The 14,422-nt window shown below is 31.9% G+C and overlaps 2 protein-coding genes across 3 annotated transcripts in view; both read right to left on the bottom strand.

Moving 5' to 3' along the window:
- Positions 1–14,422, bottom strand: part of RAD54B (RAD54 homolog B (S. cerevisiae)) — a 54,573-nt gene that overhangs the window by 27,330 nt on the left and 12,821 nt on the right. The window contains exon 1 of one of the 2 annotated variants that reach the window (XM_004679726.1): positions 13,586–14,042. The exons of the other annotated variant lie outside the window; for it this stretch is intronic. The gene's annotated coding sequence lies outside the window, so the exon portion shown is untranslated. Of the gene's footprint in view, positions 1–13,585; positions 14,043–14,422 lie in introns of those variants that run through there. 2 annotated transcript variants of the gene reach the window in all.
- On the bottom strand, positions 9,131–13,994 carry FSBP (fibrinogen silencer binding protein). The gene is made up of 2 exons (XM_004679727.1): positions 13,586–13,994; positions 9,131–9,827 (listed from the first exon to the last, which is right to left on the bottom strand). Exons 1-2 carry the CDS (start codon positions 13,957–13,959, stop codon positions 9,302–9,304), a joined length of 900 nt encoding a protein of 299 aa, XP_004679784.1. The 5' UTR covers positions 13,960–13,994; the 3' UTR covers positions 9,131–9,301.

The following is a 14,422-nucleotide window of genomic DNA, read 5'->3' as shown; positions in this document are numbered from 1 at the left end:
AACCCATCCCTTGTGCATAAATAAATAAATCTTTAAAAAAATTAGAGGTTCATCAGCAGACACAAAGTACTTTCACATGGAGATTTTTCTGAGGCTGGTGACTTGCTGTGAGTAAAGACAGGAAGGGTGTCATGACCACAGCAGAAATCCAGGTCTGCAGATAAGGTGGGACCAGCTCCTGTCCTATAGACTGGAGTCCGATGGACTTTTCAGAAATAGTGCAAACAGGAAGGTAACTGAGCTGCAGGCAGATGTGAAATAGCACCTTCGCTCCCAGTGGAAAAAGAGATCCTTAGTAGCCATACTACAAGTTAGGGGTTCAGAAGTGTTCCTCTCCCTTTCCTTTAACACCACCACCACCAGAACCTGCTCTAAGTCTATAATTTGGCTGCAGGCCTACCCTATACCCTGCAATGAGACCTACATCAGGGATCCTTGGAGGCCTTGAAATTTAGACACCTCACCTGGTAGCAATAACCACTGTGGGACCTCATGGACCCCACAGTCCAGTCCCGGCACCCCCTAATTAGCAGTACAAGATAACCTGTGTCTGGCTGTTCATCCCCTGCAGTTCACTCCAGGTGTCCTTTTCCAGGTGACTCAAACTTAATGAAATATGCCACATGCAACAGAGAAGAGCATTAAGGAAGCAAGGTAGACAGGGTCCCTGTAGCACTGGCTAGAGCTTGCTTTGGAGCTTTGAAGACACAGGAAAGACCCAGTTTCCTTTCCTTCTTAGCTTTTCAAAGGTACGCAAAGAAGACAAAACCAAACACACAACACCCCAAAGTAAATAAGACAACACATTAAACGAGGAAGCAGGGAACATATGAAGATGAAAAAGCAGGGGATAAGTTCAGAGATACACATAAAAAACAAAGAATAGAGAACCTACCAAAGATTTTAGAATATGAATTTTTAAATGCTAAATGAGGTTCTGGAAAGTCAAGTGAAAAAAGGTAGTCACAGAATCTTAGAAGAGACTCAGGACAAAAAGAAGTTCTACACTAAAGACAAAGATCACAAAGAGACCCAAATAAAATGAGGATGAATATGGAAAATATTTTAAATATAATTCATTTGGTAGAAGATAAAACTTCAGAAATAAAAGAACCAAAGGTACCAATCATGAATGGAAGAGAAATAAAACTCAGGAAAAATTAAAAAACTCTACAAGAAATAGTAGACTCATATGAAGAGGAAACATAAGGATGAAGTGTATTACAGAAAGTGAAGAGTGAAAGAAGCAAAAATATCCCATTCAAAGGAATAATAGTTGAGAACTTGAGCCTAAGGAAAGAAATATGTATGTCCAAGAAGCAGGAAAAAAAATACTCAAATTTCTAAATGCAAAACGAACTCAGCAAGACACACTATTAAATTATCAAGTTAAAAACATAGCAAAAATATTAAAGATTGCTAGAGGAAAAAGAGAAATATATTAAAAAGCCCCCCACCAGGCTTTCATCAAATTTCTCAGCAGTTACCGTCTATAGTAAAATAGAATGAAGTGTTCACAATCCTAAAAGACAAAAACTGCCAGCCAAGAATACTCTACTCTGCAAAACTATCATTCAAATATGAAGGTGAAATAAAAGCTTTCCCAGATAAATAAGTTAATGGAGTTTTCCATTAACATTTCCCTACAAGAAATGCTGGTTTTCCACACAAAGAAAATGTTAAACTTTGAACAAAGTGAAAAAAGGAATTCAGAAGCAGAAGTGTAAACAAGAATGAGACAATAAAACACTAAAAGGAAGATCAGAAGTTGTATAGATAAATGACAAGCAGTACGGAAATAACATTTTTAAAGATTTATTTATTTATGCATATGAGAACTGGGGTACAGGCCAGAGGTGCAGGGGTGAGAAGATTCACCAGAGACAGAGTGGGGAGCAGAAAAGGCTGATCTACTGAAATACACTGCTGAGGGGAGGAGCAAGGAGAGGTCTATGACACCACATGGGTCACCTCCCTGTCTGTGGATCGAACTTGTGCTGCAGTGGCTGCAGACCACTTTATAGTGCTGTGTTTTAACCTGTTGGATACCAGGGAGGGCCAGCTAATATATTTAAAAAGGTAAAATAATGCTATTGGGGGCAAAATGGATGGATCTTATGTAATTATACTAAATGAAATAAGCCAGAAAATGAAAGACAAATACCAGATGGTTTCCCTTATTTGTGTAATATAAATAACCAAAGAACACATACCAGCAAAGCACACCAAAACTAATTCTCAGACTGTGCTGGAAAATGTGGTTACCAGAGGGAACAAAGGAAGAAGGGAAAGAAAGGACACTTCTAAAACATGCCATTTTGACTCTTAGTACATTGTTTACTAAACTGTTTAATTAAGTCAGAATTAACTTTCACCCAGGCTGCAGTTTTAGAAATTATATATGAATTTATCTCTATCAACGTCCATTTTATTTTCATTTTAATGAACTGTTATCTTCAGGCTTATTTTCCAAGTAAACTTAGTAACAAAAGCTTAATAGTCACGTTTTCATGTATCATGTTTTACTGATTGTACTTTTTACCAATGTGTTCATTTACAAACATAATTTTTGCCAAATGTAATTTTGTTGAATCAAAGTTTGCATATCTACCTAAATATTACCAAGATTCTATTTCTCCATAAATTTTTAGTCATATACTAGTAGTTGTCACAAGTTGAATATTTTTGTTCACCCATCTTAAATATTGCCAGATAGTTTTCAGTATTTGCAGAAAATACAGAAGGCTTTGACCAGTTTTTGAACTGTGAAATTTTAGTCAACTTCAACTCATGTTCTTTTTGCATTATTCCTAACAGTAGTAGTCACTGAATAAAAGACTGACAACTTTCTGTCCTTTTAAAATGTTTATTAGTTTATCTAAATGGAAAATGTAGTTCTTCTGGATTGTTATAAACAGGGGATAGAAATATACTCCTCAAAATGGCTAGGAAAAATGTTCTAGAGCCAAGCATTTTATTATATTCTCAGGGCCTAAAATAGTAACTTATGTCCAAGACCTTCTCCTACTCCACCCCAAAAAAAGTTATCACAACAAAATACAGTTTAAATTCTGTGAATTCAGGAATTATTTAGAATTAACAATGAAATACTGTAAGACTCTCAGAAATATCTTTTTCTTGCAAGAGAATGAGCATGAACTATAGAGTAAGGCTGGCTAGGATTGAATTTTGAATCTACCATTTATTGGATATGTGACCCTGAACAAGTTACTTACCCATATTCCCCTGTGCTTGTTTATACTCTGTAAATGAATATACTAATTACCTACCTCACAGATTTGTTGTGAGCATTAAATTAATACATGTAAGCTGCTCACAACAGTACATGCTATGTAATAAGTGCTTCATCAATGTTAAATACCATCATCTTTCCCTTGTCCCTTTTACACTTAGACACATTTTAAATGTAGGGCACAGGGAGGGGAAAAGGAAGCTGAATAATTCCAAAAAGTAAATTAAGATCATTAAGAATTAAACATATGGACTGTAGCTGTCTGTATCTAGACTACAAAATATAAAATACTAATTTTCTACATCTCAAACTGACCACCCTTAAGCAATTGTACTTTAACTGTAACTTTATTTCTAAACTATTTCCCACTGAATGGTTTTTCCTAATTTCCCAAGTCAATCAAAAATGGTCAACAAACAAGAGATTACAATGCCTATCTGCAAGATTCACAAGGTAAGGGTGCTTAAAACCAACCATGCCTGGACAAAAGAGGAAGAGGGAGATAATGACATCTTAATATTAACAGTGAACATTATCATCTTAATGACAGACTCCTAGCATAGTCACTTAGGCCTTGGTGGCTTAATTATATATTCCCTAAATTCAGGTCTTTAAAAAGTGTTTTTTCTTTTCTTCTGAGAATTCTAAATAGACCTTGTTTTCAATAGACGAAATATAATTTAAAATGTCTCATGTACTTAAAACTCAACAAAGAATGTAAGCATACTCATAGGCTGTATTTCTTAGTTCTAAAATTATCAGAACTTTTAATGTACATTAATATATAATGGCAATAAGATTTAAAATTGAAACAGTTTTTATTACACTAAAAATATACAGATGTTAATAAACAAATTCCTTCAAACTAGTAGACATCTATGGTTTTACCTGTAAGAGACTGAATGTTAGCTAAGTACAATTATGTGTAAAATAAACCTAGAAGATATTTCTTGGCATTAAAGATCATTTTCAAAGTGATACTTTACAAGCATGGCAGAAATTTTACATTCCATCACATTTTTTTAAACTTCAAGTCAAAGTATGTATACAGTATTAAAAATTAAAAAAAAAGTTAAACTATATTACCAGATACCTAATCTGCCCAGCACTTTAATGAATTTAAGTATCAAAGTTATTTATGAATTTTGTCATTCCAATCACTGAACATGCAAAGCTTTATTGAAAACAATAGTCCATACACCATTAAGTGTAAAATGGCACAATCACTTTGAGAAAATGTGTGGCAGTTTTTTAAATAGATAAATGTTTATCTTCCCTAACCTAATATTATGTCCATAACAAAATCTGACAGGATTATTCATAAAACCTTTATACATCACAACCAAAATCTGCAAAAAGCCCAGAAGTCAATCAAAAGACAATGGGTGAGTAAACTGTGTTACAGTGGAAAAATACTTTCAGTAACACAAAGCAAAAAACTACTAAGATGGCTGAATGTGTATAAAAGAAAATTAAGATGGATGAAAGAAAACAGAAATAAAGGTACATAGTATATTATTCCAATGAGGTGAAACTAGGATAGGATAGAATTTACCTGGTTGTTTTTTTTTTTTTTCTATTTTTAAATTAGAACAGAGATTGCCTGAGGAGTCACTAGAGCTTTGATTAGGACTAAGGCAGAAGCGAATAGTCTAGGGTAAGGATAAATCTAAATCTTGATAGAGGTTTAAGCCCTTCAATCTAGAAAGAGCTTTAAACTACAAGGTGTAGTCATTTGTCAACTGAATTTGTGCATTTCACAATCTAAAAAGGGCAAACCAAAAAAATATGTATGTGTATTGAATTCTAGCTTATAATATTTATGCTGAAATATTTTGGGATTAGGTGTTCAAACTAATGCTGCAATGTTTTAGAATTTTTCTTTTAAAAAATGAATTGATGGACAGATGGGTAAATATGTAGAAAGCAAATACTGCAGAAATTAAGTAATAGGTATATGAATGATTACAATAAAGTTCTTAACTCCTGTGTTTGAAGGGTTTTTTTAGTCTTTGTTAACAGACACAAATTCACACACCTTTAAAGTACAACAGATCTACTAAAAATCTACTAATTTAACTGTCTAAGCAAACTTGAAAGGTATTTTTAATTAATTTCCTTTCATTATTTACAAAGCAAAAATTTAAAACTAAAAATAAATTCAAATTATAGGTACCAGTTTTGAAACAATTTAATATATAAAAATATATTGAACCAATCTCTCAAAATCAAAGTATGTAGCATCTATGTTTATGTTTAGTTAGATTACATATTAAGAATTTATCCTTTAAGTATTACAACCATATTTCATCTAATAATTTAAATATTTACAATCAATTTCACCATCAAATAATTGATTTTGAGAATTTGTAGGTCTTGTTAACATTTGAAAAAATATATAATTAGTACATTTGATACCTATTACAACAAACAGCCTATATAAATTTCAGTTATGCCTCATCAAAAATTTTGCCTCTGTAGTACTAATTAAATCTTTGTTTCATGGTGCACAGAGTACACAAATCAGTACAACTATTACCTTGTATTCAAAAGAATATATATTAACAAAGCATCCAGCCACCATTATCTATAGTACATTAAACACAAATTACTACAATCTAAATTTTAAAATGTCTATTTAGAAATTAATATTACTCTAAAAGAAGGCACAGGAAAATAATTCATATTTTAAACATTCTCACATAAATACAGAAGAGGGCAAAGTGAACCTTTCAAAAATGAAATAATACCAAATTTATGTCTTACTACACACATACACAAAAAGCTTCATTGGAATATTTTAAGAAATCTGTTGGCATTTGTTAGATATTAAAGGGTTTCATTAATTCTTTCAGGATGTCATAAATCAAACTAAGTTTAAAAAATTAGAAGCTATAAAAGTAAATGTATTCATTTGAGTGCATATGGGTAAAATTGGAAGAACCTATCCACTATCTAAATTACTAACATACTAGATGATATAATCTTTTGACTTACTGTAATTTCAAACAAAGTATTTCACAGAATCAAATCTACATTTAAAATATAAAATCATCATGCCCTGTTCTCCCAGCATTACAGTTTATGGATAAATCTCATAGTCCCATAGTTTTCTATCCTATATAGGGTATGCGGAAATTTGGCTGTATTCCATTAGTACTAGCAAAATTTGCTCCTATAATTTCCCTTTAGTGAAATCTGTCCTCATAAAAATTGCTAATATAGGTTGTTAAGTCGAAAGACTCAAAAGTCTAATTAACTGGCCCCTAAAAAAGCATTAGCTCAAAATTTCCTTGATAATAATAATAAACATCCTTCAAAAAGTGGTCAAATAAGTAAAGTTTCCTTTAAATAGGAATTCTCATAAACTTTATTATGCTAATTACTGTTACATGGGTGACTATATGACAGAGCAAATTAAAACCAAACAAGACTAACTCAGGAAAATTGCTGCTCTAGTTTACCCCAATGAGTACAATTCTGTTTACAAATACAGAAAAGTAAGGTTTGTTTTTTTTTTATCCTACTCAGTTCCTAATGCCAATAAATGTCACTTGACAGAACCAAAGAAACAACTATCTTTATCAATGCTGGGAAAAATATGACACTATTGTATTGGCAGCAAAAGAATTTTCAGGGCAATTCTATATATGTGTTTACCTTCCACATTGATTTTAGATCTTATCACAAAAAAAGTCTGTTATACTATTTTGAACACAGAACTCAGATTTAGCAGCACCAAATCAACATTCAAATTAAATAATCATCTTCAATTCTAAGTAGTAACAGTGAGATTACAGTATGATTTAATTTCATATTGTAATTTGTTTCATTAATTTCAAATAAGCATAGTACTGTATAATAAGCATAATAATTTCAATAATAAACATAGTACTATAAAGATGAATTTACTAAAATTATATTATAAAAACATTAACCAAGTTAGAATCATAAGATTCTTAGATTCAAAGAAAAGTCATGCACAGCTAAAAGATGAAATTGTCAAAAGGATGTATAACATTATATATTCAAGGCATTTTATAATAATTCTAGCAGATATAAAATGCCTTTTTATTTCAGTCAAAATGAAGTCATCAACAAGTTAAAAATAGGTGTCCATTTCATATCTACTGCCATAGACTAAATTTTTTGTTTCTTCATTTCTTCTGACTATCCCTAAATCCTATTATTATAACACTAACTCAGGACTTTAGTCATAGCTCCCTAATCAAAAGCCTTTAATGGTTTCTTACTGTACATTCACATTCCTCAAAAAAAGCATTTAATATAATCCATAATCTGGCATCAACCAAATTCCAAATTTATACCCCTTCAACTCCTCTTTTCAACAATTTTTTTTTTAAATCTAGTATGGTTTAGACAACAAGTTAGGTTTCAAAATACTCGACTCCAATGGTTCTCAAATTTTAGCTTTCAGCTAAATCTCTGGAGGGCAGATTCTAGGTTCTTCCCACCAGAGTTTCTGAATCACAAGTTCTGAAGTTTTAGAGATCAGGGTCTACTCTTGAACAATTACTCTATTCTGGAGGTCATAAGCCCCAACGGCTAAATGAGTTCCATTCACAAGTTTTATTTGTGTAGTAATTTTTTTGGAACACTTTGTCTTATTCACAACCATTTAAAAAATGTAAAATAGCAAATAAAAATGCAGATTTCTGGCTTATTCAAGCAGTAGCTGAAGAATAGCAACCCCTTTAATCAAGGGGTTATCCATGTTCTTACAGCCCTAACTGGTTCTCTCCACACACATTTAAATCACCTGAGTTAGCGCTATTTTTATACTTGCACATTCTGATTGGTTCTCCCCCATGCCTTTTTTCTAGTTATTTACCCTTAAACATCCTTTCTTCCCACATTGCTGAAATTCTACCTACCCCATTCTAAAATCTGGCTCAAAAATTCAACAAGGGCTCCAGCAGAAAATTAAAATCTTTAAGTAAAATACACTTTGAAAATTTATCATAAATTTAAATATGTGTAACAGGAATTGAGGTTTTATTTTTTCCACAAATACTAACATATCAGTTTAACAAAATATATGACTACTGATGATATCACACATTATAAACACAATTTTTTTTCCAATTTTATTCTAAGTAAAATTTTAACCTTACTCATTTGAATTTTTACTGTGGTTTTTACCATGAAAGCAGTTTCCAGAGTAAGATTTTAAGTGAACTAAGATATATGAAATCTTACTATCAACATAACGTAATAGCTCCAAAAGAACAGCTTGTTTTAATAGATAAAAAGAGAGACATTGGATGATGCATACAACTTTCCAGATTTCATAAACTTATCAATCTTTAAAAGCAATTTTAACGAAATATATAGATCCAATTTTTAAATAAGAAGATTTTAGTGGGTTTTTACTTCTAAAGAATAACAGGAGAAAAGTTTGAGAAACAAAAACTGAAGGCTAGTCCTTGCTCTGCCATAAATCATTTTGTTGCGTCAAGTCACTTAAGTTCTCCCTGCAACTCAGTTTTATTATCTATAAAGTGGAGAGGTGAGAATGTGTTCTCCAAATACCTTCTATCTCTAATATCCTAGGACTTAGCTCCTTCAAATATTGAAAACATAAAAATCAATGTCATATCAACAAGTTTCTGTTACTAGGCAAATGTTGCTTCTAAATTTGAATGACTCAAAAACCTTGAATTATAGCTTTCATAGCTCTAATTAAAAATCTTGAATAAGAAATTTGAAAAAATATGTATATATTTGGTTTCTATCTATGTATGCTAATTTTTATGATCAAAATAAAACACTTTTTGAAAGGATAACAATAAAACTTTAGGAAAAAGGGAGAAGACAAAAATAGCATATAACCATGCCAATCAAATCTGTCTTAATATATCCCAAAAGAAAATTAAATAACTAGAAGTCATGTCAAATCTTTTTCATAATAGATATTAACAATATATGTTAAGAATATGTATTTTGGTTCAGGATATTCCTGAATAAAAATAATATAATTTCAAAATTTAAATTTTCAAATTGTAAGACTGAAGAAAACAAAAAATCCTAGAGACTATTATACTCAGATAGATCATGCCGTAAGCGAACAGCTTTTAGCTTTTCCACTTCAATTTTTGCTTTTAGCAGTTCTTCCTCTAGCTGCTGCCTTCTTTTCAATCCATCCCTCTTCTCCTGAACATATAATCCAAAATTTTTTTGATTTTCTAAAATTATCTGATGCTCCTCTTTCAGCATTTGCAGAATCTGAGGATCATACCCTAATTGTGACCTAAAGCGTTCTCCACTCTCGTGCCGAAAAAAATCATCTCTCCTTGGGATAGAAGATGGAGACGATGTCATTCTCATATCAACTGAGGAAAGCGATGGCGACAAAGATCTTTCCATAACATGTACTAATTCATGGTCTTCTCTTTGCTCTAAAGTATCATTCTGTTGAGAATTTAAAACCAATGGAGGAGGTGGCTTAATATCTTCTTCTTGCTTCACCTCCACAGTAATAGCAACTGGATGGTGTTCCAACATTACCTGTAGTGAACTGGTACCAGCCTGTGCTTCCTCATCCAAGTTTGCACTACAGCACACAAAAAAGCATTATAAAACATGAATCAAATGAAGACAGATGCTTATGTGTACATGTACTTATATAGAATAATTTTATATGTAATATATTAAATTATACTTTAAAGCTATAAAAATTATGAAACAAAAAAATTTAACTCTTGGATAACAAAAAGTGATGATGTTTAATTAAGATTTCAATAATATAAAAATATAGCTCTCTCCCATTTTTTTTTAAAGATTTATTTATTTATGAATACAGAGCTGGGGTACAGGCCAGAGGTACAGGGGCAGTGAGAGGATTCACCAGACAGAGTGGGGAGCAGAACAGGCCAACTGACAAAATGCACTGCTGCGGGAAGCAGCGGGCGGGTCAGGAGAGTCTGCCTCACCATGTGGGTCACCTCAGGGGTTGGTAATCAAAATCGTGCTGAAGTGGCTTTAGCTTTAAGTGCTGTGATTTAACCTGCTGAGCCACCAGGGAGGGCTCTCTCTCCCATTCTTAACTTTAAAATGGGGCTCTTGAAAGAACAGGGTATTATATAAACACTATACAATGTCAGTGAGATGAAGAAAAAAGAAAAAACATTTAGAGACAGCAATATTCATGTAAATTTCAGGTTCTTAAAAGGGACATGTCATGCATTCTGGGCCTTGCTGTTTCCACACCTCAGCCTCAAACCTCCTGCTTTTAGTCTCCTGAACTGATCTAAATACTTCAAAAGTATTTAGATCATGACTTCTAGTAAGATAAAAGCAGGCCATATGTGAGAACTCTACACACTTATTTCTGTTTGCCAAAATAAGTGTAGGTAAATCCACATAACTCAAGATGATCTGTTAATGTTTTGACCACTGCACCACAAACTTCATAAGGGCAAAGGTTTATAACTATTACAGATTAAATTCCTTCATTTTCATTCTTGTCTTTATTTTATTATGCCTCACATAATAATGTACTTGGAACCTAGCAGGTCCTCATGATATGTCAAATGAGTGAAAAATAAAATTTTTTTAATGCAGTGATTTTGTGGATATATTGAAAGTTTATTAAATTTACATGTAATTTCCATAAGATATGCAGTCCTATTAGTAGCAACTACATGATTTAAACCTTAACATAACAATATTTGTTGACATAAATGCAGTGTAATACCTTACAATTCTACCATGTTAAAATATAATTTCATAATTTCATGTATAACAGGAAACTTAATAAGTATAATCTTATTTCTTGAGGTTTGTTTTTTACATTTTTGCTTCTATCTGATAAATAAGTTGTAGAAGGGAAAGACAATGGAAAAATGCTATACTTTACATTATTTAGAGGATATTTTACAAATGACAAGAAACAGTTAAGAATACCATTCTATATGGATGATTAAAATCTGGAACAAGTTTAACATAAGGGGGGAAATTTAAACTTCCCATATGTCACTTACTAACGCATGAAATTGCTAAAAATAGCAGATTTGGCGAAAGGATACAAATGAGATAAATAATACATAGGATATTATGAAAAAATACGTTTGTAGATTAAATTCCTTAATTTTTATTCTTGGCTTTTTTTGTTATAAACGTAACTCAAATTAGTAAGATTTGCTTTTATTAATATCTCTCAAACTACAGATGAAAATTAAATTTTAAAAAACCCACATTATTACTATTCCAGATTAATGTGTATGTTTATAAATATATATCAGAATATAAGATTCATCATTAGACACTATATGCCTATATATATCTAAAATATGCTTACATATAGAATATCCCATTCCATTTTAGTTGAAATAATATAAGTATAACAAAGTAAAAAAAAATGCCTTAGAGAGACTTCTAAAATTTATGAACTGTGAGGATCAAATAGTTTATAGAAATGCAGAATATAATCTCATATTAGAGAGTAAAAATAAAGACAAATCAATGGATTTGGGGTACCCTTATAAAATGGGGTACCTTATAAAATGGGGTATGCTTATATAGGCATATATTTTTAAGTACATTAAGTGATTTTTTTCCTTGTTAAGAATAGTTTGGTGAATTAAATCACCTATTTACATGAAAGCATACTTACAATCACAGAACCATTAACTTCTAGGATGACTAAGATTCAAGGTGATGTAAATCAAGTAAGTATAAGCACATTAGACACATATATAAAATGAAATCACTAGATAAAATGGCAGTATAGACACACTAATTTATTAAGCATTTCAGTGACTTATTTCTAATATTCTTCCCTCTAAAATCTATTGTTCTAACATTAGGTAGAGAAAAATATGTGATAAGATTAACTCATTTTATCACAGAAATGCTGGTGTCCCAAAGCGATTGTAAGGTGTTAGGGGTGTCAAATGTAAATAGATGACTATATATTATATACTATTTGTCTTCTCTACTCACTGTACTTTTAAAATATGCAAATAACTAAAAACTACAGTTAACACCTGTGGTTTTCCAATTATGAAAGCCTATTCTACCCAAAAGTTTCATAATAGAAATGTGAAGGCCACATTTCTCTGTTGTTTGAGGGGAAAATTTTTTTTTAATGAGTAACACAGTATAAAAGTCTTCCTGTGGAGTTTCTGGACATCCAGCTTATTAGGATTTAAACATTTGTCTATTTTATGCAGTAACCCCACTGTGTATCCATATACTAAGTTCCCAAGGTGAATGATTTTACTACATTATCAACTAGAAATAAGCAGTCTCTGGTAAAAAGCTGGGTGCAAAAAAATTATCTTAGTAAATTACTAAAATAACAAATATGTGTGGCTGCAAAGGTTTTTCCAATTTCTCTCCTTACTTCAAAGGGATTTTACAGGTAAGCAATAATCTTGCTTATATAATGACTCTTCTAGCAATAAGAACCTTGTAAAGTTTTGTTAGAAAAGTCCTTCAATTAACAAAATTTATTATTTGTTTAAAATACCCAAAATAAAAAAAAAATACCCAAAATGGTTCTGAAGCATGTTGATGCCACTTTTCTCTTTTGTCAGGGGTTAAAATTTGAAGAATCCCAGGCAAGTAGTTACATAAAGCACAAAATTAACCAAAAGTCTGTTTCTAACTCTGTAACAACCCAGTTACTCTTATTGGTGTCCTAAAAATCATAATTTAATGTCCTTGCAAAACAGTTTTTCTGTATGATCCAATTTCTAAATGAAACTAGACCATTAATGAATGACAAGAAAAACTTCTAATTTTATTAAATACTGTGAACTCTTAACCAGCATTAACTCTTTACCTTGTATTTATCTTTTTAACTTTGAATATGTTAGAAAAATAATTAACTGTTTTAACAGACAGTCATGACATTAGTAAATTTAATTACTGGCTTTAGTTTTTTAGCTCAATGAATATTCAATGGCAAGATGTCTTTCTCCTAAAACTGTTAACTTTATATATAAAATTGAAAAGTCCACTGAAATGTGGTCTTAGAGAAAATAAGATAAAAGTATCTCTCAAAGCTAATTAAATAATTTAATTTTAAAGCTTAAAAAGTTTTATGAGGTGAGGTCACAAATTTCATCGCTAACCTGTACTTTTTAGCAATTATAGTGGAGAGAGAAGACAATAAAAAGTGGCTTAAATCAAATGCAGCAGAAAATTTCCTTTTAGCCTCACTTTTCTTTTTTAAGAATGCAAAACAAAGACACTATTCATTGCTCCCGTTGTGGGGATGCTTGCTATGCATCTATCACAACTAAGCCAGAGCCCAATAGATAGGAGGCGCCATAATTTTCCAGAACAAAACAAAATAAAGCTTACCTTTGTATGTGGTTTCTGTCTCTTACCAGGCAAAAACTGGAAATCTGGGGAATCATCTCCATAACTTTCTTGGTTGGCTCAGAAATATTGCTTTTAAAATCTGATTGGGTCTCTTTTTGCTGCAATAGCTCCTGTTTGGCATATTCTTTGAGCCTTTTGTAAAGGGTGCGTAGGCCCTGCGCTGTTCGAGGAGGACGGTCTACTCCAATTGCATTATAGTTAACTGCTATGATATCCCAACATCTATTCTTTTCCACTATAACTGAATGTTTATTAGTGTGTTCTTCGAGAATTTTAACATATGGCTTCACAAGCTTTAGCAAATCAAGCTTCTCAGATAAGGTAAAATTGGATGATCTAGCCTTTCCTACCATTGTTCTTTCAAATTAAGTAGGCAGTTTCTGAAACCACCAAGCAGCCTTCAGCTCTGCTCAGCTCTTTTCACAAACAGAAAAAGATCAGGCTTAACTAGGCTAGCCTCATTTAGGCCCACGCCTACAGGGGAGGGTTTATTAAAATTCCTCCAGCTTAAGCTGACGCAGGTTCAGGAAATCTGCTTAAGCCAAGCCTGACCTACATAAAGCTTCACTGAAGAAGACAGGAAGGCACAAGTAAAACACTTGTGTATAAAGAGAACAGCTCGAGATAGAATTTAATATACAAAGGTCTAGAGATAAGCATGAAAGCCATTTAAAAATTAGCTAATTTATTGAGAATATCAAATTTCCACACATGTATGCCTAGCTGATAGACTGAAACTGCACTGCAGTACTTTAATAAAAACAAAAGAGGAACTGTTTTGTGCTATTTGTTTACAAATCCAGTAGGCAGGAAAAT

The sequence above is a fragment of the Condylura cristata genome, unplaced genomic scaffold (assembly GCF_000260355.1).
Source record: "Condylura cristata isolate star-nosed mole 26May11 unplaced genomic scaffold, ConCri1.0 scaffold00009, whole genome shotgun sequence".
Taxonomy (NCBI): Eukaryota; Metazoa; Chordata; class Mammalia; order Eulipotyphla; family Talpidae; genus Condylura; species Condylura cristata.
This window is presented reverse-complemented; position numbering and strand designations above follow the sequence as displayed.

Bases quoted from the DNA above. Each gene is read 5' to 3' on its own strand.
- FSBP (XM_004679727.1), bottom strand. From the start codon at position 13,959: ATGGTAGGAAAGGCTAGATCATCCAATTTTACCTTATCTGAGAAGCTT. The intron at 9,828-13,585 runs GTAAGCTTTATT...TGTGTGCTGTAG, and splicing joins GACAGAAACCACATACAAAG to TGCAAACTTGGATGAGGAAG.